The sequence below is a fragment of the Syngnathus leptorhynchus genome, chromosome 7 (genome assembly GCF_054491065.1).
Source record: "Syngnathus leptorhynchus isolate UIUO chromosome 7, UIUO_Slep, whole genome shotgun sequence".
In the NCBI taxonomy this organism is placed as follows: domain Eukaryota; kingdom Metazoa; phylum Chordata; class Actinopteri; order Syngnathiformes; family Syngnathidae; genus Syngnathus; species Syngnathus leptorhynchus.
In genome coordinates, this window is record NC_141201.1 from 9878609 (window position 1) to 9904161 (window position 25553).

Consider the following 25553-nt stretch of genomic DNA (forward strand, 5'->3'; position numbering starts at 1 on the left):
TAGCGATAACCATTAATTTATTTAGAATAATTCCACATAAAGCACAAACACAAAAGAATGCATTATGGAAATGACTTACATTATGTCGGCAATGAATAAGAACATTTAATCCAAGTGTAAAATTGATGAGGTCATGTCTTCAGTCATTTTGATTTTTCTGCAAATACAAAGAGTTAAGGTGATCATGGAAATTTGTCCTCATCAAAAATAGGTTGATTGATCATTTTGAGATATCGTCAGTCAATGGTGCTTTTGAATCGGTGTATAAACAGATCGACAGTTACCTTCATCTGATGGTATATCCAGTCCAAAAAATAGGTGACATTGCTATAAACACCAGGTTTGTTCAGGTCAGTGCAACCTTCTGGCCACATGTTATCTCCAACAAGCCACCATGAGCCATCCCTCTGCCACACCAGAGGACCACCACTATCAGTCTGAAAAATAAAACAGAAAAAAAAAAATTCACATGATCTGATGATTATGAATCAAATATCAAATGGAACTGCAGCCCTTACTTTGCATCCACCAGATTCAGTCTGCACCCCTTTGGTACACAGCATGTCTTTTGATATTTGTCCTTTGTAAGTCATGGAGCTGTTGCATTTCGCAACATCTATGAGGGAAACCTGAGCCTCAATCAGGTATGGAGAATCTGAGGCACAATAGATGTGCAAATATGTCAACTTCAGGAAACTGACTTGAGTTACGCGATACAAAGCGGGACTCCGGCAAAAGGTGACACGTAACTCTTGACTTTCTAATTGCATCGACATAGTTGGATCTCCTTTGCCTTTTTTTTTTTTTTAATGAATATATTTAAGCATTAGAATTATTCCAGGAAAGTGTTTAGAATTTTGACAGTTTTTTTTTTTAAAAATACAAAATCGCTAATTGCCTTTTTGAAAATAGAGTCAATAATTAAAGCGACGCGGAGTAGCTGCCAGCTTCGTGGCAACAAGCTCTCCACCTTCACTCATTATGGTAACAAACGCTCTCTACTCAGCTTTTTAAAAAAAAAAAAAAAAAAACAGAATTACCCGCCAAAACAGAAGAATTGTAACCGGAGTCAACATGTGGATGTTTTATAATTCATGCTATATGGTAACTCTTGGGAAACCTGACTATCCTATTTCTCCTTTAAGACAGCCATATTTTGTGCATTTTCCCTTGACTAAGCAAAAAAGCCACTTGAGTAGTTTCTCACCTCCATCGGCTGAAATACCATAACCTGTTGTCCAACCATTTAGTGGGATTGAGATGTTTAGACCAACATTTGGAAGGCACACGGGACCAACATTACCAGAGGCTGCCAAGGCAAATAGATACAGTATATCAAAAAATACATAATTGAGCAAATTAATCTATTTAATTGAACTGCAGCTTTTATTTGAGAGGATATATTGTATGCTTGTGTATTGGTAAAACAATTGATCAGTTGATTTCTTTTAATTGATTTCTCTTTTGGTAATTCAATGTGGTTGATTAAAGTTTAGCACTTGCTTAGGAATGAAGACCAATATTTTGTGGGCTACTTGAGCTTGCTAATGGATGGATAAATTCAAATCATTTATTCTGCATACACATTGCCACTAGTGTTTAATGTATTTTGGCAAATACGTCATATATGAAACTCAGATGAGCTTTGCTGTCTCTTACCTGTGAAGTCCAAAGGTTTGCCCAGCCTCATCAGAGCAATGTCATTCGTGTAAGTAACTCTGTCGAAGCCTTCATGAGCAATGACACGGTTCACAACGCCCAAAGGTTTCACAAGTCCTGCATACACTGACCAGTCTCTCGGACTGGAAGCCCTAATAGAGGAGATACCAAACACAACAGCTTGGGTACAAAAGACGACGTCCATTTCGACTTCAGCTCCGGCTGGGGACTCACTTTACTGCACAACGGGCCGCTGTGACAATCCAGTAGGGGGAAATGATAACGCCGCCACAGCGGTGGGAGCCCGCAAGTCGTAGGCTGACCTGCCATGGCCATGCTTCGAGGGAGCCGTGGTGGCCCCGAGAGGATCTGCTAGAATTTCCTCCACCTGTACAATCTGACACGTTCTTTTTCTATACTGCTTGTTCTCATTAGGTTTGAGGCCGAGCTATCTTGTTCAAAATATCAAAATATATATTACAACAACATTCCAAGTATTAGAAGCTATACCTGTACATCGCAGAGTCACCACAGTGTTATTTGGGCACGTGTTGCTGCAGAAGGGAAAGAAAACAAAAAGTGAGATGCAGTTAGTTGATTCTGCATGTTTTTAAGTTTAGCATTCTACCAACCTGACAGTGAGCTGCTGCACTAAGGGTAAATGAGGCTTCGGGTTGGATTTCACCATCACAAATGCGTCATCCGAGTGTGCCTCATGAAGGCCCGATGTAACACTTGTGCTCCTGTCAAAATACATGATAGGAAACACAACATAATGCAAATGCATCATTTGAGATGCTTTCGTACCATAATATAGATGTACTAACAAAGGGCAGCCATCTTACGTTGCCAGTTACTGACAACTTTTGTTTGGTTTGTGCATGTAGCGTTTATCCCAAACTTACTGGTAAAACAGTTTGCCACATATTGTGGAATTTTTGCCATGAGACAAAAAGAAAGATGAAAAGGCCGAAAATGAAGCAATATATTCGAGGCAAGCGCTTAGCAACGCAAGATGAGCATCGGTGGCTTTGCTTCTCTCTATAGTAAGTAAGCGGCATTGTTAGTCCATCATATATGACGCCATGCTTTTTACCCGCTGTATCCAATGTCCTGGCAGCTTGCTCGACCCAGTTGGGCTGTCCAGCCATGCGAACAAACAGCCCTCCATTGTTTGGTCTGAGTTGAGATCTGAAGCAGGAAACCGGAACCATAAATCCTCACTGGCCACGGAAAGAAAACAAAGCAGAGTGGAATCTTAAATCATGGAATGAAAACATTTTAGAAATAGTCTCTCATTTTAAGTTTGTTAGCCTACAACAATCAGTTTTCATGATGATATTAAATTATTACCACAATGAGCTTCATCTTGCCCCCCCGGACAGTCCACCACGCCATCACACCACTGAGACTCCCACACACAGCCTGTATTACTACCGCATGGTATTCCATGCACACAGGTGGAGGAATCTGCAAGAAAGAAAAGCGTAGAGACTTGAAGTCATAAGATGAGTGTTTAGTCGACTGGGGAGGAGGAGCAGATGAAGACGTACTTACAGTAATAACCCAGGAGGATACCCACCAGCAGCAGGAGCAGCAGCAAGCAGATTACAGCAACCACACTACACTTAACACACCTCTGCTTGAAATCTCTCACAAAACAAACAAATTATGATTATTTAAAAGTTGTAGAATTTCCATCATCAGGAGAGCATTTGAAAGGAATTTGTGTGTTCAACTAAATCAACCCTGCTTTCTCATTACATAAGTAAATCTCGGAGTAAATTGAGATGATTATTATTTCAGTATTTATACTTTGTTTGAAATCTAAAGTACCTTTTTGCTGTGGAGTCGTGAGGGTAATTTCAGGCAGGGACTTTGGGGCCAAATGGTGAACATACTGAGGCTTGATTTCTGACCGATTAGGAGGACGCCTCCCGTCAATGGCCACCCACTGAGTATTTCAGAGGAAAACTTTAGACATGAGAATCTTTATTTGTTTATTTTGTCTAAGGCACGACCCTCGTGTTATACAGGAGCATTCATTAGAATCTAAAGAATGACCAGGGGGGGGCTACCAAGGAGGATTCAGTATCAGAAAAGGAAGAAAGCAATGAAATGGTGATGGATCCAACATACGGGTACACACCACACACACATGATAAATTATTTTTTTTACAGTAGTAAATAAAATATTAGTAAAATAAACTATTAGATGCATTTCTAAAGTTTAGTTTTATTTACCTGGCTCATTCATCTTAACAGAATAAATTCTGAACAAGAGTTTGAAGACAGGAGTAACCCAGAATTGATTAATAATGAAGTATTAAATGGCAGACAACAAAAAGGGACAAAAGGCATGTCAATAAGGAGGGTCTTACACACATTACGACTTGTAATGGCATAATAAAAGCATTTATTTGATTTAATTATACAAAAGTTACTATGAAAATAATTTTGAGAAACTTACCCGATTGGTGCTCATTTCTATTTTTCGTACTATGTCCGTCAGCTCAAGAATATTTTTCGGTCAGGATAGATTAAATGCCCCACATTCAAATCTGTTCAAAACTAACTGTTAGCAGCCAATGGAAAGAATGAAATAGTGTTATTCTTGAATAGCGGCTCCTTCAAAAAAAAAAAAAAAAAAGGTCTCTCTCTAATGTCACTGGGCTGTGTCACCAGAGTGACCAAATGAATGATGGTGAGGCTACATGGACACGCCTTGTTAGTATCTGACATCTAAAGTTTTCCACCTCAGCCTACAAAAAGCACAATGAGCTTTGTTCACTTGTCTAAACACCGAGCTACGCTCGAGTGCACAGTCCAAACACTCCAAATGTGTATTTTTTTTTTTTTTAGTTTATTTTAGCTGTATGTAATAAAATTACCAAGTAAGAGGATCACCAACGTATGACATTTAGCAAGGTAATCAACTTAAAAGCATTCAAATTACAGTAAAGAATTAAAAAATGGCAACAAGCAGCACGTTTGCAAACATCATAATGAATAGCTTTCCATTTTTTATGTAAAAATGAAGATACAGATAATGTTAGAACCTGTTCTGGTGTGTCATCTACACCCAGGCTTGCCAGCCTGGGAAGAGCCTGCTAAGGTTTTTGGGGTCCATGGCCTGTTGGATGAGCAGATTAACCTGCCCACCCACTGAGAGCACCGTGCCTCCCTCCACTCCCTTCAGTTTTTCCTGCAGTCGCAGCAGCACTCGCTCCGCCACTTTGTTGAAGTTCTGGCTGTCACTGTGAGAGGAAGAGCATGTGTGCCACACGATGTAACACGTTTATTACCCAGGAGTGCCTTAGACTGTCCACCGTAATGTAAACAAGATCATATCTGAAAACAATACACACATCGATAGATCGATCGACATAATATTTTTATGACTTACTGCATTGAGCATGCAATAAAACAAATAGTGCGGCACCTGTGTTTACGATGATTGTCCAAGTCGTCCCCTCCCATGGTTGAACCCAGCGTGGCGTTGAGCTCCTGCTGCTCGTCATGTTGCAGGTTAAAGGCTTTTAAGGGGCTCATGGTCCAGTCGAACAAGGGGTCATAGAGCAGAACCTGCATGACGGAAACCACATAGGGACACACACAAGCACAACGTTCACTGGACTTATATTTCAATCAAAGAAACATTGGACACGTTTTATGTTAGTGTGAATAATCAATCAGTTGGGTGTGAGGGAGTTTTTGAGGTACCTCCACAATGGTCAGCAAAGCTTCTTGAGAGCTTCTCATGACCCTCATGGTCTTCTCACAACATCTGAACAGGGGGAAAATTACAGTTAACAGTTGTTTGATTATTCATTCACAGATAAATTAAAAGTGAATTAGCTATTTGTATTAGATTTATAGATTTTTGGAATCTGTTTATTGTGAATCCAATGAATTTGAAATTTTCAAAGGTATTTTAATTTCCTGAGATGAACATGTAGTCATTATGTACAGTTGCCACTGACTATTTGACTCATAATACCTCATGCTGTAAAAATGTACATGGGTGTTTCATTATTCTGCACAGATAAAAAAAAAATATTATTTCACTACTTCATTCTATCCCAAAAAAGAAACCACCGAAAACAATCAGCACCAGTCACATTTTAAACAACAGTCACAGTTTCCTCCATCAGTGCCTCCTCCTAACCTTCTGAAAACTCCCTCTACTCCAGTGATGCCCATCCCATCCACAATGTCCCTGGAGAGCCTGAAGGGGACGGTCTCTGGAGTGGGCAGAATCTTGCCTTGCTCAAATGCCACACCTGCACAGAACCATAACGCAGCGTCATGGTCAAAGGTCGTGGTCGTAATCCTAGTCACTCAAGTGTCGGATTAATACCATTTAATGATCCTCATTGTAGAATTGATGATGATGTACATACCTAAGTCAATGTGCACCAGCTCAGCGGTCTGCTCATCAATCAGGATGTTCTGAATGTGTCGGTCACCGAGGCCAACGATGTAGCCGACTGTTGGTAACAAAAACAGTCATGATATTCACCCGCCATTTCAAAACATCACATCTTTGCCATTGTCATGATAAAAACATAGATCTTACTGAGGCTACGCCCACATGAATGTGGGCTACTTATCATAAATTGTTCAGCATCCAAACAACTGTTTGGACTTGGCGTGTATCAATCAAAAGTTAAATTGTTTTTGAGTACCAATGGAAGAAGTAGCCACACTGCGGGTGTAGGCCAGCCGCTTTTCCATCCACACTGCGGGATCCACGAAGCGTTCCATGCAGAAATATCGGAAAACAGGCTTGAAGTTTTTGCACACCTCCATGTAAGCATGCAGCTTCTCGTCAAACCCATGTAGCTGCACTTCCTACAATGACAGGTTCATAAAAAAGTGAGATTTATTTTGTTTCAATGCATAATAATTATGGTCATGGCCCCGGTCTTCCAGAAATAAGTTTATAAACCATGAAGGGGTGATTCCCAACCACTCGGCAGCAGCACTTTTGTGTCGCGTGAGAGATCATCCTGTGTGCTACGAAAGGTTGTCCAATTTCATTTTTGTTCGAAATGTTTGGGAGGCCGTGAGAGTTTTGTAAAATATGTGCCTTGGCTCAACAGAGGTTGGGAAACACTACCCAGAGCAATGATTATAGGGTACCATCATCTTCTTGCGGCAGGCTAGGTTGGACGCGTCCTGTGGTCTGTATCGCTTGTGGGCCCCTTTGGTGGGGTTCGCCAGGAACTCTCCAAGGGGAACCGTACCGGAGCACCATTCCAGAACCCCGCTGCACTGAGAGAACGGCACCACCTTGCAGCAAGCATAAAATGATCATTCCTTTATAAATATCATGAAAGGAAATACAGTAGGTACTTATGACAGATTTTAGTCTGTACGGTGGTGACGTAACCTGAAAGTCACAACAAGCCGTAGTCGTTCACTTAGATGCACTAAAGAAATAAAAAAGAATCTTCCTCGTGATTGATTGATTTAATAAATCTAAACGAATTAAATGAAAAACAGTATGTACAACTTTCTGCATCTCGTAGAGAAAGGATTTATCTGACACTAATGTGGCTCAAAATATGAATCTGAGCTATGAAAGCATGAGACCTTGTATCTTCTGATGTTGAGCTTCCTCTTGCGAGTATCGGTGTTGCGCTGCAGCAACATGGAGCACATGGCAAACACCTGCTGCATCACCGCATCTTGCCGCAGGTCGTCTTTACCCTGTTCACAAAGAGAGACAATTCTGATGATCACGTGTTTTTATTGTTCAGAAATTATTCTCATTTGTTCACAATACAAAACACTAAATGGAAATTTACAATTGTAAGAGAAAATAAGTCACTATTCTATGATGACTGTGTCAAATAGTAAATGATTAGCTTTTAGGTTCTTCCACATACACACATTTAAAAACATACACTCCACTATTGGAGATAAAGGTGCAAAAAAACTATTTGTCATCTACAAACTTAGTGTTTGCCTGCACAAAGAAACACCATTAATTATTAATAGAGGGCAAAACGAGAGACGTCACCAATCAAACAGATGAGTACCTGGGACTAAACCAGAATAAACATTTAAGAAAAAGAAAAAAAAAACACTTTTGTGACTGGCACTCAGTGTAACCAGAACTTCAAAGCCAGATTTTGAAATGAGCTGGAAACACACACACCCAGCAAATAAACATCCACCCACCTTAACCAACTGCCTTCTGCACTTGCCATCAGAGCCGACGCAGTCTATGATCTTGGGCCGGTTGGCTCCTCCAGCCAGGTGATAATGAGGCATGAACGAACGGACAGTCACCACGTCATCATAGCAACCCGACGGGTCAACCTATTAGAGCAGGATAACAAATGGTTTAACTTTTGCAAAATATTGAAACAAATCTGGCGTTATGGGTGCCATTTATGTAATATACGTGGTTACACTATTGTTGAAAATAATTCTCGAGTTAAGGGGTACAGTAGACCCACGGAACTTGACTGGTTTTGTGGTAAGAAAGTGGAATTCAAACTATAAAGTGAAATGAAAATGTAAAACAAACAAACAAAAACATTTAAGTAAGGCTAGTTTGGACATCAGGAAATGGCTGATTTCACTTCTACGGAAGAGGATTAGGGCTAGTGAAGAAGAAAAGAAAGGGGGTGACAGGATTCTGACTTTTTTTCTCAGAATTCTGACTTTAAAGTGAGAATTCCCACTTTCCGACTTTAAAAATCAGAATTCTGACTTTATCAGAATTCTAACTTTAAAGTGGGAATTCTGACTTTACAATTTCCACTTTAAAGTCAGAATTCTCACTTTAAATTGGGAATTCTCTAAAGTCGGAATTCTCACTTTAAAGTCAGAATTCTGAGAGAAAAAGTCAGAATCTTGTCACCCCCCCTTTTCTTTTCTTCTTCACTGGTCCTTATCCTTTTCTGTACACTTCTCACTCCTCCAAGCATGTATTTTTTTTTGTTTGATAAAGTCTTCCAAGCAGGGAGGACACAATATAAGTACAGTATATGTATAGGAAAACTTAACGGTACTAAATGGGGACTTATTTTCTTCACTGTGTATGTTTTATGAAAAGAATATTACAAAAAAAAATAATAATAATCAATTCAATTTCATTATTTCAAAACTTATCAGCTCCCCATGTGTTCAATTGCCGTTGAGCACCTTGATCTCAAGAGTGGGAATAGCAACGTCATCCAGGTCTTTGATTTGATGAATGGGCTGATCTCCAGGAATGGGAATTGCCTCTGTGATGAATGACACAGAATTGAAATTAGTGCACTGTGACTAGACATTAACTGTACTTAAGTATTCCTAACATCCAGTACAGTGAAAAGCTGTTCACCAGAATTGTTTGTACTACAGTTTGACTGTTTTACTCACTCCTATCTGGCTTGTGCCTGCTGGTATCCAAATAAGCAAGTGTGATATAAGCATCACATAGTCGCTCGATATCCCGGATCATCTTGCCTCTCTTTTTCCTGATGGCATCGGTGATCTTCCGGGCCATATCTGAACGCTCCTACAAGTCAAAATATACTTTAAATTGAACTGAATCCATGTATTTGTTTTTCTCAAACAGTTGCAAAAAAAAAAAATCACCAAATATAAAGGGAATGAGAGGAACCGCTTCCATGGGCCAAAAAGATAATCGATGGCTATGTTCACAACTACGCAAAGCCCATTTCTAACTGTAACGCCCTACCATATCAAATGGCGATGACTGATGTGGAGCACTCTTAGTTAGCCGACTAGTACAAAATTGTTCATCTTTGTTGGCGTTGACCAGGGCAAAGATGATGAACAGTGTATGATGTGGATGCTCAAGACAGGAGCGGAAGATCAACTGTGAGGAGACAAAATAAGTGTAAAAGCAGTAAAAGTCACAACAGAAGTCATGTTCACATCACTCACGTCACTAAGGATGTCATGGAAGCCCACATCGTCCCCTATGCCAGACGCCATCTTGGTTCCCATACGGGCAGCAAGCTGATACATAAGGGGTAAAAACTTGTAGGAGGGGATCGTCTTCACTCCTTTCTGCAACATGTGACAGAAGGACGATGAGTCCAAATTGCAAACTCGTACACCAGACCATACAAGGCAAAAACTGCAATGAGAAACTAATCTAATTTTTCGGGACAAACCTTCATCATTTCATTGACTGGCATAATGTCAGCATTTTCCAGCCAGAGAGATGCCAAGCGGAACACCCAGGTGTCGTGCTCCTCACCTTGCTCCAGACATTGTATGTAGTTCTCTACTGCCTTACACAGGTAGAGCTGTCTGTCTGTCTGCAGGTTGTGAAGGGCCCTCTCATCCAGCTCCAGCTCTCTTTCAACCTTTACTGTATACCTGGTTGCAGAAGAAACACAAGTGAATTGCCATCAATTTCAAAAGCTTGTAAATTGGGGAGGATCTAAAATGAGCTTGGATTGTTAGTGGAGTGAGGGAGAGTCTTCCCCAGCATGTGCAATAATAAATAATTTGGGGAGCATCACTGACTAATTTTTCCCCACTTTTCCCTATCTATGTAGAGCACAAAATAAAACACAATGAAAATCAAAATACTCCATGTATTGTTGCAAACCTGTTCATTCTCACGTTACGCTCCTTCATTAAATCCACTTCTTGTTTAGCCTTCTCCAGCAAGGCTTGCTTATTCTCAAACTCAGATGAAGTCATGTATTTATCAATGCTCTGGTACTGGGCGTCTGAAAAACGAGCCAGCGACAGGAAGGCCTCCATTCGTTCATTCTGAAGCTGGGCGTCCAGCACTCCAGACTCGCGCTCAATTACCTCAACAGCCTGAAAGAATATTACAAAAAGACACATTTACCGCACTGGTGAAAGGTTTTTGGATAAAATAGGACAGGTAGTTTTTTTTTTTTTGCTTCATGAGTTCAGATAAGTGGGAAAAAAGTGCAGGCAAGCTCCTACCCTCTCTAAGTACTTCTCTAAAATGACTCCAGGACTTTCCTGGCACGCTTCAGCCAGCCAGTTACCACAGAGCCTGAGGCACTCAGTGTAGATAGGTGCCAGAGCAGGATTGAAGTCAATCTGTGAACAGATACAAAAAGACAACGAATAAGGATGACTTTTTTGCTCAAGTTCTTGTTCTCTTCTAATTACGCCAATCAACAGTTCAAGGAGTGAAAAAAAGTTTTGAGTTGTCTTACCTTTTCCTCAAGCTTCTGTACCATCTGTCTCAGGAGGCCAAGAGCCAGACCCTGTTCTCCCTTCACCCAGAACACTTGCGCTTCCTCCAGTTGCCACGGTGATACGGGTGATGCAGGGTGGTATCCTTCAACTCCATGCTGCTTCATCTGAAACACTGCTCGCTCTGCCAACTGGACTCAGGAGGTGGCATGTTGATAACAATGAGAGGGCTACAGTCACTCATACGATGTGAAACCTTCTTACTAGGAGTTAGTCTGGGTGGTGGAGCAATGAGAATGTCAATTAAAATTGCATTTTAGGGTAAATTGAAGTTGACCCACACCTACATGATTGATATTTTTGCCATTGAAAATCGTGAATAAACGGATAAATGCTCCAAAGGCATAAGAGGTTATCAGAAAAGATGATTAAATGCATCAGCATCAGGTCACCCATGGTTACACAAACCAAATTAGGGTTTATCATCCAAAACATATTACAATTCTCGAATGTGAGTTTCTGTGGACGTTACCTGCGTGTTCCCTGCTTTACGAGCCAGCTGGCACATCTCCAGTAAGTGGTCGGTAAGTACCGAGCTGAGATACTGAGCAATGTCGGGGTCCAGCGCCTTGGACATCAGAGTGTTGTAGGACACAGACCGAATGGCCAAGATGGGCTCCACCAAAGCAAACTCACTGTTGGCTAGCAGCTGGGAATGCTGCCGCCACTGGTTACATACATTCTTCACAGCCAGCGCTGAGAATGGTCTGATGGTGGTAAGGATTAAAATGGCAATTTTAACAGTTTTAAGACACACATTAATATTCCGCTACTACCTTGAGAACAGCAGTTTGATGCTCTCCAGCTCTCTGATGCTCTGCAGGTTCCTGAGGGCTGGGTACAGTGACGACACTGCCTCCAGACTGCCTCTGCAGAGCTCCTCTACTTCTCTACCCCTTAAGGGGGAAAAAAAGTCCAATTATTTGACCATCTTCTTTTATGACATCACATCAATACCTAAAAAGGCAACTCACCTCGCCCGTTTGAGTGTATCATCAAACATGGAGAACTCCTTGTCCCTCAAAGCTTGCAAAGCAGAGAACACAGATTCGTGGAATCCTGGCTTGTGTTTGTCACCACTGAAATTCATGAAGAATACCAAGTTATACTTCACGTCATAACATACAATTAAGGCCCATCTCCCCTCACCTCACCTCTCAGACAGATCACAGTCCCACTGGGTGTTCCTCCAGGCAGCCTGGAAACGGAGCTCTCTCAGTTCAGCTCCCCACTCCACCCCTTCACTCTCCAGACCCCTCATGTAGGTGGTAAGGATGCTACTCAGACCAAAGTTCTGCAGACCCTGTAAGAGTCATACTTATGTGAGAGACAAACATAAAATAAGCACAATGCATGGACACACATATTGGGCCAGAAACAATTTAAACGGCACTGTGTGCTGATCTATATTTAAGATGAGTGAATGAGTGTGCACTTCATGTGCAGATAATCTGCAAATTGACATGGGCTGGTATATTTAACTTGCCTCGACAATTCCCACTTGTCGAGTGACATCTGGCAGGGTTGAGTGAAGGTCATATGAGGTCAGAGCTTTCCCCCACATAGCTTCATGCTCGTATGTTCGAATCCTGCAAAATCGGTTTGACATACTTCTATGAGTCTGATCAGCTGCTGAGAACATGCCACATTGAAAGGGATGTCTGATTACCTTGTTAGTGGACTGGTCATTGTTTCTCCTCCACAGCCATAAAGACTGTCGGGCTCGCCGATGCTACGGTAGACATCGATTAGCAGCTCCTATGATTATGTTAATAAATGTGTTACATCATGCTATGATAAATACAGCTTTACTTCTCCTGCTAAAAATCTAATTCAGCCTTCTAATGTGATGAACTAATTTAATAAGCAAAAAAAAACATGTAGCTAAGAGGAAATCTAATAATGTTCCTTGAAAGTGTCGCATCAGACACAAGGCTGACCTGCAGGCTGATATTGGAGTCCTTCATACTTTTCTCAGTCAGGCTGGCGATGGTGACATTTTGGCTGTTCTCTTCAAAGTTGATCTTGCGTGTTGCTCTTCCTTTAGTTCTGCTCATTCAATAGAGATCACAGAACACAACCAAAATACAAGTGTGAAAACAAGCAATGTAGCATCCCTCAGAAAATTAATAAAGCCATTGATAATTAAATTTATCAACCCACAATTTCCTGGGATTTTATCAAATGACTTCATGATAACTAGAGTACTGTACATACCGGCTACTGTCCTCCAAATTAGCTTTAATCTTATCCACATATATCTCAGTGTAGAGCAGAGCAGTGAAGTGAGCCGAGCATGACTGTGCAGATTTGGCCACCTCCAGGTAGTTCAGGTCCAGCCAGAAATTGGAATCACACACGGTGCCACAAGACTCGCTAGAAGATAAACATGCAAGTTATGGAATAAGTGTCTGCAGACTGACAGACCATTTAAGCGCTCTATACAAATTCTTGGGTGTGTGCCCAGCTATAAAGTCTAATTTTCTATCATCTGAAAATGCATCTGTGAGCGAGTGGTTCTTAATTTGCCCTATTGTTACATGACCATGAGAGGGGGGAGTTATTTGTGTTTTCCAATGAGTCTGCATAGATCTACTACAAATGATGTGTTAGTCAGCTGTTTGGTGACCAAGTGCTGTCGCTACATTGCTCTGTAGGGAGTCTCAAAGTTTCCAGTGGCTGGTTGATTTTTGGTTGCTCAACATATAAATATAGTGACAAATTTACCAAGTTTGCACCACTATAGGCCTCGCTTAAGCGCAATGCATTAGTTTAATCCTTAATCATCACCTAACACAATAAGCAACTTCAACCAGTGTGGAAAAAAATGTCACCTTTGAGAACTTTTATCTCATGGGAGCTTTTTTAAATGGTGGAAAAAATGTATACAATATATCTCTTTTAAATGAATACAGTTTTGGTTTACAATATATATAAATAAAAACCTCAAGGGTCTCTGCTGGTGTCTCAGATAGTCAATAACTGCCAGCATGGTACGCAGAGATGCCTTGTCGTACAAGCCTTGGCTGGCGGAGTCAGTCTCTGCAAGAATAATTTATGCTAATAACACAAAAATATGACAAATCACTGTTATCTACTGTCAAGTCATGATACCAGAGTCAACGTTGAGTGGTGTGGTGGAGCGGCTCGCAGCCTGAGCACTTCTGGAACAAAAACTGAAGAAGTCCTGGATATGGGAAGAAAGCATCTCTCTCCAGGAGCCCTGATTGTCATCCAGGAGGATAGAATGAATGATGAGCGGAAGCAGCCTCTGGCAACAGTCCAAGTTCACCTATGGGCAGAGAAGAAGCACATCAACCGATGATGACAAAATAGTGGTATTAGAAAAAGTTGAAATGTTGCTTCTCGGGCTGCTTACTAGACAAAGAGGTCGGGACAGTAGGAGAGCCTCACTCTTGACTCCTCCGCTGTCCAACAGGGCGGTACATAGAGACTTCAGCCAGACTGTGTGGCTTCCCATCTGTGGGATCCAAAAGTCTTGGTTCTCTAGCTTCTCCCTGCCCTGCGAACCTTCCTCAGCACTCACAGCAGCCGCCTGACAATAAGAACAAACAGTGCTAATGCGTAACTCCAACGTGGTTCCGTTTGAAATATAAACCGAAGGAATCAAAGGATGACAAGCAATAGATTTGTCATGATTCAAATAGTCCTTTATGCAACCTTGTTAAAGTTATCAAATGAGCACATTTCCATCTGTGTTTTCAGTTTACACAAACCCACCTTCCTGTTGGCTTTTCTAAATGGGTTTAAGTATGCCAACATAGAGTCTCTACTTTGTTCGTGCTGCTCCCAAAAGTTGATACCAGACTGAGTGGCAAGGATGTCCTTCACAGATTGAGTCGCTGCTTGCCTCACATCAATACTGCCACCAAATCACAGAGTGGAAGAGTTACGCAATAGCTCCCTTCACTTCAACACATTCACAGACATTAAAGTTACCCCCTTACCATTGGTGTGTGAGCGAGTCGTTGATGCAGTTAAGGATGATGTAAACACACTGCGAAGCAGTGGACGGGAAGAGGCTCACAGCCTTTTCATAAAGCGGATCTCTGCCGTGGAGCAAGACGATGGTGGAGAGATCTACAGGGCCCAGTTCTCCCAGAATACTTCCTGCGGCCTCTGGAGGACACATTATAGTTTGAATATGCAAAGCACAGTCCCCAAACGCTTGAATAAGCATACCGAGAATATCAGTTCCATCAGGGTGGTTGGTTGCCATCTTACAGAGCTGCAGCAGATTCAGAACCAATTTTACTAGGATACTGTTGGTGGGCTCCACTAAGGTGGAGAAAACCAGAATGTATTAGAGATCATGTCTAATGAACATAGGACATAACACGAAATGAACCCGGTGTCCTACCATGGCACTCTTTGAGTAACTGTTTTATCTCATCCTTGTTGTCATGTAGTTTTTGGGAAAGTTGCTCAATTCCCTCAAGTCTTGTCAGGGGTAATGAGTCAGAGGGCATCACAGACAAGAAGTGTGATATCTCCTGTTGATAAAAAAAAGTGAGGCAGTTCAACAGAATATCACATAAATGTTATCAAAATATGTCTAACCACAAAGTAATCATTGCTGTCACAACATAAAATACCAGAAAATTCTAACCTGTCTCAATGTGAAGGTTCCAGAATTGTATTTGAGATTGTTCTGGACAGAACGCAGCTCTTGGAATTTAGGTAGGTCAGGAAATGACTCCAATTTGCAAATGGCTTCCTTCAATTTGTGTTGATTTTTAATTATAAGAAAGTGCAATAGACCAAGCACCTAGAGGCCCACAGAAGAGACATAAATATGGTGAGGTTACTTCAAAAGAATATATTACATTGCATAAAAATTCCCCTAATTATAAATAACATATCATTGGAACATGCCATGATTTGAGGTATATTTCATCCTGTTTGCTGAGGCTTAAATTATCATTAATATTTCTTTTGACTTTTAAACAGCCATTCATTATCTGAACCACTGTTATGCTTGAATATTCAAAAGGTTTAAAAGCAACTTTCGGAACCTTGTGCAAAAAAAAAAATGTAACAACTGAATTATTCTGTAAAGCATTGAGGTCAATGTGTGAGTTCTTTTAAAATGAAAAGCTTACCTGCTGAGAGATAGCTGGCTGGCTGGTCACCTGTGCAGTGAGACTACCAACAATGACCTTTAGATGACAGTCTAGAGCATCATCACAGAACTGCAGAGCAGTCTGACACACCACAGTCAAGAGGTCACAGCACAGGGACAAGCTTCGGCTGGATACCTCATCACATGGAACTGGTCTGGGGGGGGATGTAAACAATTTCCTTTTATCAAAATTAAGCCATCTTTTTGAAGTCTTGTCCTACACAACTAGAAAGATTATCGAAGCGTGAATAGTGTGTGCATGTGCAATACTATCAATTGACCTGTGTGTATCTGGATGCACCAGCCAGCTGTTGATATGGTGGATGAGTGTGTAGATGATGTCCCTGAGGACAAAGGCCCAGGCTCCTCCAAGACCATCTTTCACCTCCTTGAGCAGTAGGTTGACAAAGAGGTGATACATCAGGAGGATGCGATGCCGTTCGTAACCGTTTGTTGTCATTGCTGCCTTTTCACACACTGCCAGCAGAATGCTCTGTATAGATATCTGAGGAAGATAAGAATAAAAGGGACATCTTATATAGTACACAGAATGTATGATAAACAAGAAAAGTAGTGTTATAATCAGACAAGAACATCTTACTGGAGTTTTTGACAGAATGGTCACCAGGGACTTATGGTTTGCGCTATGGCATTTGCTGAGATAGTCCAGTGTAGCTTTGATGACATGAGAGCTGAAGTATGGTGGGTTAGGGACAGGATCCAATTCCCTAAGAAGAAGTTAACATTGGCCCTTTTTAGTAAGCTTTGTATTCAAATAGACATAATATGGTGTTACATAAGCCAAGTACTTGAATCCAAATTATACAATGAACAAATTAGTAACTGAAAAACTAAGTGCAAAATGCAGGTCTGAAAAAATGGTTAACAAAAAAAAAAATCAACATTCTTACCCTATAAAGCGTTTCAAGTCTCCTCTGTCTCCTTCAGCGGCACCCCCTTCATAGAGGGTCATAAGCAGTTCAACAACAATCTCTGGTAGGTTACTGTGGATCAGGCTGTCAATTTGCTATGGAAAATATAAAGAGGAATATGAAGTGTAGTATGGTAAATATGACATTCATTAATCATCGTATAATCCTGCATGAGAAAGCAGGTGATGTAGAATGTATCGCGACATGGTTAACACACAATGGGCTAAGGCTATAAAGTCAGCTTTACCTGTTTGCCCAAACAGTTTGCATCTTTGAGCAGGTCATACACACGATGGGCCTTCTCCCTCTGCTGTGCTACCCGTTTCTCCGGGCCAGACAGCGCAAAGTATGGGAGAATGTTGACCATGATCTTGGGGAAACAGTCAGCTAGAAGCTCTCTCCAGTCCCTCTCGAGATACCGACCAATGGACTTCACCTGCTCGAAGTCATCCAGGAAAACAAGGTGCGGGATGAGCACCTGGTAGGAAGAGCTGCAGGCAGGCAAAATTATAAGGAAGGGTTAAACAAATGATTGTTAATATTGAGAGGCATATTCAAGGTTTTTTTTTCCTAACCTATAGAACTCTTTGAGCGTGCCATGGTCAAGTAGCGTGAAAGGGAATGATTCAAGCGTGTAGCTGTCGTCAGACTGTCTCTGGGAGAGCCATTCGGCGACCAAATAGTACAGGTGAGAGCTGACGAATGTCTTGATCTTGTTGTAACCGAGTGCTCTGGATACACTACACAACATCTGTGACAAAAATAAAATTGTTGTAAAGCCTCTTCATATATTTTTGGAAAGATTCTACACTCAGTGGTCAAAGGGGTACAAATTTGAGTGGATGTTCACTTAATTTCTGTCTGATAGTTACAATAATTACAATAATAAAACTTGTCATTCATTTATATTGTACAGGTCTTTGTGTAATACAGTTCAATTACAAAGTTTTATTTAACTGCAGCTTAATGCATACATTCCAAAAACTACCTTTTTGAATAAATATAATTTTGAATGTCCTTGAAAGAGCTGCAGATTAAAGGGTTCTGGTTAGGTTGGTAAATGTTATGACAAAGCATTTCTGGCATTTTACCTTCTTAATGAGGTGCTCCTCTATATTATTTTCCTTGTATGACTGGAAGAGGGCAAACAGGGTCTGCTTCTCACAGACTGGACTACAACACAGCACAACTGACAAACTCTTCAGCAAGGTGGCCTTACAGTTGAAAATCTCATCCTGCTCGTCATCGGCCGAGTTGCTTTTCTGAATTTGAAACCAATAAATTATTGCAAATTAAAAAGCATACAAAACAAAAGAATAATAGCGACAACCAAGTCTCATACCACAGGTCTCATTCCCTCTTGAGCTTTCAGGTAAATATTCTCAAAAGCTGCTTGTTGATGCGACAACATCTTTCTCCTGTCTCTGTGTTCTGGTCTCATGTCCAGAAACAACCTGGATGCAAACGACCACAATAAAAAGTCATTTATTGCCATATAATTATTTGTCACTAAGTGACTAAGCTAGTTTTAGCACTTCACCATACCTTTCCAATGACATTGCCACAAGCATGCGGACCTGGTGATGGGAATCTGCAAGAAGAGATGGAAGGATGACAGACACTGGACGGTCTTCCTCTCTTTCAGGCTCCCTGATGCTCAATATGGCCCACCTGCAATCTGGGTCAGCCTGGCAGAGTATGCACATGATAATTCTAATCTTTACATATTGAGGAGCCTACTAAATGGAAGCAATATTTTTCCCTTAAAAGCCAAACAGATTAGTTGAATGAATTGTTTTGCAGTATATCATCTAGCACTTCCTTGGCAGAATTGTAATCTAAGAGCTAACATCCATCCATTAGGCTTACCTCTAATAAAGTAATCAGACATCGCACTAAAGCAGTTCGGACAGTGGCCGTGCATTTCCCCGTTTGGCTCAGGTAACTGCAACGGAATACCAGCATACATTTTGTTTCAAAAACAGAAACACCACCAGGTGATAAAATATTTGCAATGATACAGACCAGAACGCTGACACCACTTGTAGTAGGGACCCCCGCACATGTTTCATCTCCAATTGCATGTTGTGGGTTCTCCCCAAGCTCCTGATGGAGGGCAATAAAGCCAAAAGAAGTTCGACACACATCTCTTGATCCTGACGATGCCGAGAACAGAGGTCCCTGAGAAGATAAGCATAGTGTGTCAGTTAAAATACATATTTTAGGTTTTACTGACAAAACTAACTAACATCTAGTTCAGAGCAAGTAAAGGCAAAAATGTTTCCCTACGCCATAGGACGGAGCAGGGAGTCAAACTCTTCAGGGGTGAGAGAGTCCTCAGCGGGAAGCTTCTTTAACAGGATGAGATACTACAAGGAGAGAAGAGAAACTTTTTTCTTTGCCTGCTTGGCCTAAAAAAATTGCGGTAGAATATCTAAACCCTTATGATACCTACCATGTTGACATGGAGGGCTATGCTAGGGTCAATCTGTTCCACCAGTAGCAAGAGCCTCCGTCGCACATCTTGAGGTTTAAAAAGTTGGCCATGGACGGGCTGGACTGAACCGCACTTAGACAAGAACTCCAAGATTCCGAGGAGAGCAAGATCCTGGTGGGCCAAATGCTCGTCAGCCAACAGGCTTTTTGCACCTACAGAAAGAACACCATTGAAGTTTAAACTCATTTTGTGTATGTGCTAATCATATGAATAATAGGGTGAACGCTGTTTTGTGGAATTCATCCTTTATTTCTACAATTGATATCAAACTGTGAAGAGATTTTCTCTCACCTGGTCCACCTGACACTTCATTGTCATCTCGTCCCCTGGGTCTCTGTGTCCCACTGTGGGACTGCTCATCATCAAATAGAGGATCGTCATCTTCATGCTGAGCTTTTGTCATTTCCAAGTCATTATCCGTAGGTTCGTCTTCATCCATAAATGCAGCTCTGGGAGAAACACTGCTAAGCTGAAGATATGGAGATCCTCATTAAATGAAAGTCTGTCTTCCACCCTAAAACTACGCTAAGCACTTTACATAAAAAGGAGGTCGTCTCTAACCATGATTTTATACATTTCTGCCAGCTCGTTGACAAGACTCGCTGGGAGAGTCATTATGAAGAGACGAGAGGAGATTGTGCAAACATTTTCCTATTGAAAAAAAGTTGTAATTCATAAGGTGAAATAAAAAACTTTTTTATTTTCTTATAAAATATAAACATGGTAAACAATTAAACCAAAAGAAAGATTACCTTGTTTTTTGTTGTGACAGAAATAGTGCACAGCCTCATGACAGACTTCAGTGTGGTCATGGTCAACGCCTCACTCATCTTCACTTTCACGCTTGAAACAAATCCACTTAACTCCTGCGCCAGGGTCTTCAAACAAAACACACTTTAAGGACACAAATCTAGAGGAATTGATATCCACTTAAAGTCTTTGAATGCTCACTTTAGCTTTAGTGAATAGCTGGGACCCTCCTGCCTCATCCTCAGTCAGACAGCCTGTAGAGATGTAAGCCGCTTGAACACTTGTCAGCAGGCTCAAACAGCGCAACAGGCACTCTGGAGGGGTAGACTGAGTCTGTGGAAGGTCCAGCACGATAAGTCTTACCATGACAACGGAACACAAACATGCACGCAGTTTCAAAACTCACGTCAGGAAAGTAGCGATTTAGAAGGTTGTCGGCGACACAAAGAAGAGACTGCTCCAACTTCTTTCTGAGACTGGAGATGACTGTGAAGTGTCCATTTGTTGACGTAACCTTGGACTCCTTGTCAGGCGCTCTGCTTTGGGCCAACTGCGTGTTGAAGCTGAACTGCAAGTACAATCTCTCAACCTCGTCTAACTCCTCATCGACATTCAGCGATGCCGACTCTTTTGAAACAGCACTAAAGGAAAGAGCAACTGAAATCAGAGTACTTCAATAGAAGATGAATTTTCGGACATGGGGTTTTTTTTTTTCTGCTTTTGTTGTGTCACTGAACATTACTTCTCACCTCTCGACACCCTCAGAACCGAGAAGGAAATTCAGGCCAGTGCGGGTATCTTTTAAAGTCAAGGAGACCAGGATGTTTGCGATTAGATTGTGAGGAAAATCGCTGTAAAACACCAAAATAGAATCAAAACGTTAAGGAGACTGAACCATAAAATCATGACGGGAACTAAGACTATGAGGAAGAAAAAAAAACAGCAACCTGCAAATGATTGGATGAGGTCTGGAGCTATCCTCCATCTCATCGCTCTGATCTGTCATCAACAACCAGCCTATGAGGGTTTCCTTCAGGTTAAGTGACCCTGATCCATCTGGGAGTCCTAGATGCCTCTTAGGGACTGAACACTTCAGAAGAGCCTGGGCCAAACAAATCACTGCGCTTCTACAAAGAAATACACAGTCAAGAAGAGCTACTCGAGAGAAAAACATAAAAAATGTATATATATATTGCTGCTGTATATGTTGATGCATTTGTATTCATTCCTTTGCTTGAAAGGTTAAAGCACTGCAAGATGTTAATTAGTGTTAGCATTCAGCCAGCGGCTTGAAATTGTTTTAAATAGACAAAGCGCAATCGTTTTTGTTTTATGTTTAGCTTGACGGTAAACTTCAACTGGCAGAGGTGTTAAATGGCGAAGCTTTTCTTTTTATTAATTATTTTTAGAAACCACCACGACTATTTTGAAGTGTTTTGTTCACTGCCACCGTAGAGTACTTCTTATCTAAACGTTGACTAAAATCGACTGAATCACAGCTCATATCTTGAAAAACACATTAGTTGGGTCATTCAAGGCTCACCATATTCTTATTTTATTCATGTATTGTGGTCTGTTTCATGTTTGCCCTCATTTTACAGCTGTGTTTCTTGTTAAAGTGCTCTACAAAGTTGAAGGTGTTCCCTGCCTGAGTCTAAATCAGGATAGCAGTATAGAGAACAGACGGATGGATAATGTTTCCGAAGGAAAATGAGCAGTGACTCACTGGGATGGTTTACATGCTGATTCTGAAAAGAGTTTCCAGAACTCTCTATCCATATTGACCAGTCCACCGTGGACAATGGAGACCAGCAGGTCAAGGCTGAGCACTTCTAACTGGGGTGAGCCCACACCCCGCAGTGACAGAGGCCACACCCGACTCCATAGTCTGTCCAACTCTGGCTTGCAAACTCTGATCCTTTCTGGCAAATGGGCTTGACATCGGGCTACTTCTCGTAAACAACGCAGCACGTACGGCCCCCTTTCTCCTCTCCGGTGTTCGGCCAAGAGCTGGTGCAACACTGATAACAGTGGGACAATCGCTCGGCTGGGCACCATAGATGGGTACTTTGATACGAGCGCTTCCGTAACCTGCAACCTGAGAGTTCAAAATTAACATGTTTTTTTTTTTTTTCCTGCCTCTCAATAAATCATTAACACAATAAAATGTGTGTTGTAATTTCATACCACGGGATAATATCAAAGTCGCTACACTGAGGTTGCAGGCGGTCCAAGAGAACATTCCAACTGAGGTCAATTCGCCGTCGCTTGATTGGTGTTCCAGAGAAGGAACTAGCCATCAGGGAGGAGGATGCATACGTCGCCTCTGAGATTTGAGAGTCTTTGTCAATACTGAAAAGCTACGAAATGCAGCAAACACATGATTATAGTATCAAATATGCAAATTGAATTTAATTGATCAAATAGCGGCCGTCATCTTTGTTACCTGGTGACAAATATCAGCTGTGAGCTTGATGATGTTGTCTTTGACGTCAATGCGTCTCATGCCAGTGGCATACTTCCCTCTGCTACCAATATGACTGATTTCTCTCACTAATGCTTCGTAGAGGTTGTACATCAAATCCCGCCATTTGGCCCAGTCTTCGGCATGCGCACCTAAATAGTAGAATAACTTTATATTTACAATGCATCTAATCTACAAGTACCCAAAATACAGACACAATTGGGATCATATTGTACATGATAAGAAACCACAAGTTAAAAACACTTTCAAACACAAAATAAAAACGTTCGAAATACAATCAACTAATGAAACCATCCAGACTTTTTTTCTGTGGCCAACATGCACATGTAATACAACAAGTCTTCATTCATAAAGCAATTAATTCAATGACCTGTGTCCTGGGTCTTTGTTCCTTCGGGATGGTGTACGCAGAGCTGCAAGTTGAAGAACTCCACAATCCCCTCTTTGAGAGCAGGACTGGGCCTCATGTTGGTCCAGACATACAGTATTGACGGTAGTATTTCCTCACCGAGTCGACACACCCTCATCCGACAGTTCTTTGCCACAACTTTCAAGAAGGTGTTAAGCGCTGAGATGATATGCTCCAGAACCGTCAAGTGCTTCTCATGCCTGACGAGAACAAAGTTACATTCAAATACAGCACCATATTTGCCAGCGGCCACTTAGTCGGGAGGAAAAGGTGGTCATATTAAACATAATACCTTTCATAGTTTCAAAAGGTTCTAAAAGTTACTCACCTTGCATCGAGAAATGCTTTGGAGAAGAAGCCAAACAGGTCTCTGTTGAATCCATCAGTCTGCACGCACATGCCCTGCACCACTGTGTTGATGACCCGACTTACAAGAATGCGGTTGATGGATTTGGATGAGGAGATGAAAAAGCCACTGTATGCATCCAAAAGACCTTCCACAAACATCAATTGATCATTACCAGGCATAAATGTCTGTTGTTAAATTTCATGAAACTAAATATATCATGTTAAATGTATTGTATTCATTTTTTTCACTGACTGTGCCACTGCTGTGGAGTGATGTCACACCAGTACTTGCGAACAGACAGGATTTCCTTAAGGAGCAGGCTGCTGTAGTCTTTGCCATAGGCTGAACAGCTATATGAATTTTGAAGAACCTCAATCACATGCTTAAGAAGCTCACTGCACTTTAGCCGTGGCCCACCTGAATAGAAAGAAGAAGAAAATTACACTGTGGTACCCACCACATATTGAACAGAAATGTAACATACCCATAAGCTCTGTAAAAATACAAAGGAAACCTACTACCTCTTGCAAACATAGAGTCCTTACGTTTGTTTGCGTAGCTGACAAAAAATTTGATCAAACTGCTCATTTCGGCCATCTTCTTCTGGCGGATGGCCAGCGTTGTGCTGGTGACGTTGGATTTACTCAGTTTCATGGCTTCGGTCTCCCGTTGGAGGTAACGTTGCAGAAATCTTCAATAGCAAAAATTAAAGATGTGCAGTCAAATACTCGGACTAACATAATTCAACTAGTTTTGGAACATCACAGCTACAATTTATAGATATCAAGTTCTACCCGCCGAAAAACCTGGGCATTGCAATATGCCCTGCAGTGGTTTAGAAATTCTATTTTGACAAAAGTAGCTCTTTGCTGCCATCTCGCAGCATCTATAAGCAATTAAGAAATGTGTTTTGTATTAGATGACACCATTTAGCAAGTTGCAAGGGAATACTTAATTCCTTACACACTCTCAAGCTGAAAATCCAGAATAGTACCTGAAAACAGCATCCCATGTGAGCTGTTTGGAGCCTTTGGTTTTAAGCCCCGAGGTCCGATCAAGTTCTTGCACAATCTCAGGAGATCGAATGAGCTGTCTGAAGCGTTCCGCTTGTTTCTGAAGGCATACATTATGAACACCAACAAACAATGGGTCAGGTGGACCTGGACCATAAATGCAGCTATGGGGATCATAATATATAAAGATTTTAAAATGCTGGTGTGACTAGAGTACCTTCCTCTCTGTAGCCTTGTCATTCTCCAGTCCCCTGCAGCACACCAAGAGATCAGAAAGAACCAGACTCATAGTGCCTCAAGTTGTCAATAACACTGCAAACAGATGAGTCCACCTACAACGACAGGGTGATTAGAATTTGTTATTAGTCCAAATCATTTCTCGATCTCAGGGCACACCACCAGACAAAATTGTTACAAAAAGTGAAATAATGATTTTGTCGTCCAAAATTATTATAATAATGTAATTACTCAGTGTAAAGCCTCTGCCATTCAGTGGAAGAACCTGTATGACACAAGCATCGATAGATAATCAAGATATATTTGGAAGTAAGGAATAATATTTTTTTGGACGAATTAGGTGAAGGTGGATAACTTCTGCAACACCAATGAAGAGCTTTCACCTCACAGCACACAACCATGACAAGGCACGCTTTCCATGATCACACTACACTACTGTCACTGCAGATAATTACATATAGATTGATAGTTTGATTCGCAGTTCTAGAAAGAGTCATAACTTCTAGCGGGTCTTGTCCTTAAACTGAGTAGCCTGGAAAATCCAAAAACAAATGACTTCGAGTTCTAAATTTGCTAAACCATGCTCTCAGCTCACCTTTCGTCTCTACAGACACTTTACCAATGCCCCGTCACATAATATGATGCAGTTTAGGTGGTACAGACGAACGTGCTGTACATCCCACATAGTTTCAATTTAACATGTGTACAAAACGTAACAGGAAATTCCCGCCTCTTGAACCACTGAAAATGAAACGCAGTTTCCGGATGATACGCCATTTCCTAAAAATGACATTGACGTTTCCGTTTATTTTATGAATAACTAATTAATATTTGTACTAATAAAACAATGGTAAATTACGTAT

At 41.2% G+C, this 25553-nt stretch overlaps 2 protein-coding genes across 2 annotated transcripts; both read right to left on the reverse strand.

The window, feature by feature from the left end:
* Nucleotides 1-10: 10 nt before the first annotated feature.
* Nucleotides 11-4144, reverse strand: LOC147054675 (transmembrane protease serine 2-like). Its single transcript, XM_085916407.1, has 13 exons — nucleotides 4130-4144; nucleotides 3496-3613; nucleotides 3217-3309; nucleotides 3013-3129; nucleotides 2756-2882; nucleotides 2292-2402; nucleotides 2170-2213; nucleotides 1894-2056; nucleotides 1660-1811; nucleotides 1208-1309; nucleotides 519-655; nucleotides 285-437; nucleotides 11-157 (listed from the first exon to the last, which is right to left on the reverse strand). Exons 1-13 carry the CDS (start codon nucleotides 4142-4144, stop codon nucleotides 140-142), a joined length of 1350 nt encoding a protein of 449 aa, XP_085772533.1. The 3' UTR covers nucleotides 11-139.
* Nucleotides 4004-25431, reverse strand: atm (ATM serine/threonine kinase). The gene is made up of 63 exons (XM_085916558.1): nucleotides 25286-25431; nucleotides 24671-24785; nucleotides 24435-24553; nucleotides 23986-24131; nucleotides 23693-23857; nucleotides 23420-23585; nucleotides 23053-23291; nucleotides 22644-22813; nucleotides 22385-22557; nucleotides 21924-22295; nucleotides 21145-21324; nucleotides 20947-21048; nucleotides 20604-20838; nucleotides 20399-20530; nucleotides 20200-20325; nucleotides 20009-20098; nucleotides 19739-19916; nucleotides 19406-19599; nucleotides 19240-19319; nucleotides 18976-19131; nucleotides 18820-18895; nucleotides 18496-18638; nucleotides 18293-18404; nucleotides 18042-18212; nucleotides 17526-17701; nucleotides 17198-17441; nucleotides 16930-17045; nucleotides 16620-16746; nucleotides 16300-16523; nucleotides 15999-16173; nucleotides 15506-15664; nucleotides 15257-15389; nucleotides 15079-15174; nucleotides 14844-15015; nucleotides 14617-14758; nucleotides 14255-14431; nucleotides 13990-14167; nucleotides 13821-13917; nucleotides 13093-13251; nucleotides 12816-12924; nucleotides 12545-12633; nucleotides 12362-12464; nucleotides 12030-12178; nucleotides 11850-11954; nucleotides 11652-11771; nucleotides 11348-11582; nucleotides 10836-11006; nucleotides 10597-10716; nucleotides 10247-10464; nucleotides 9804-10011; nucleotides 9571-9696; nucleotides 9362-9502; nucleotides 9040-9178; nucleotides 8821-8903; nucleotides 7849-7989; nucleotides 7258-7374; nucleotides 6805-6954; nucleotides 6348-6513; nucleotides 6063-6149; nucleotides 5828-5942; nucleotides 5383-5446; nucleotides 5102-5244; nucleotides 4004-4916 (listed from the first exon to the last, which is right to left on the reverse strand). Exons 2-63 carry the CDS (start codon nucleotides 24740-24742, stop codon nucleotides 4736-4738), a joined length of 9252 nt encoding a protein of 3083 aa, XP_085772684.1. The 5' UTR covers nucleotides 24743-24785; nucleotides 25286-25431; the 3' UTR covers nucleotides 4004-4735.
* Nucleotides 25432-25553: the final 122 nt, after the last annotated feature.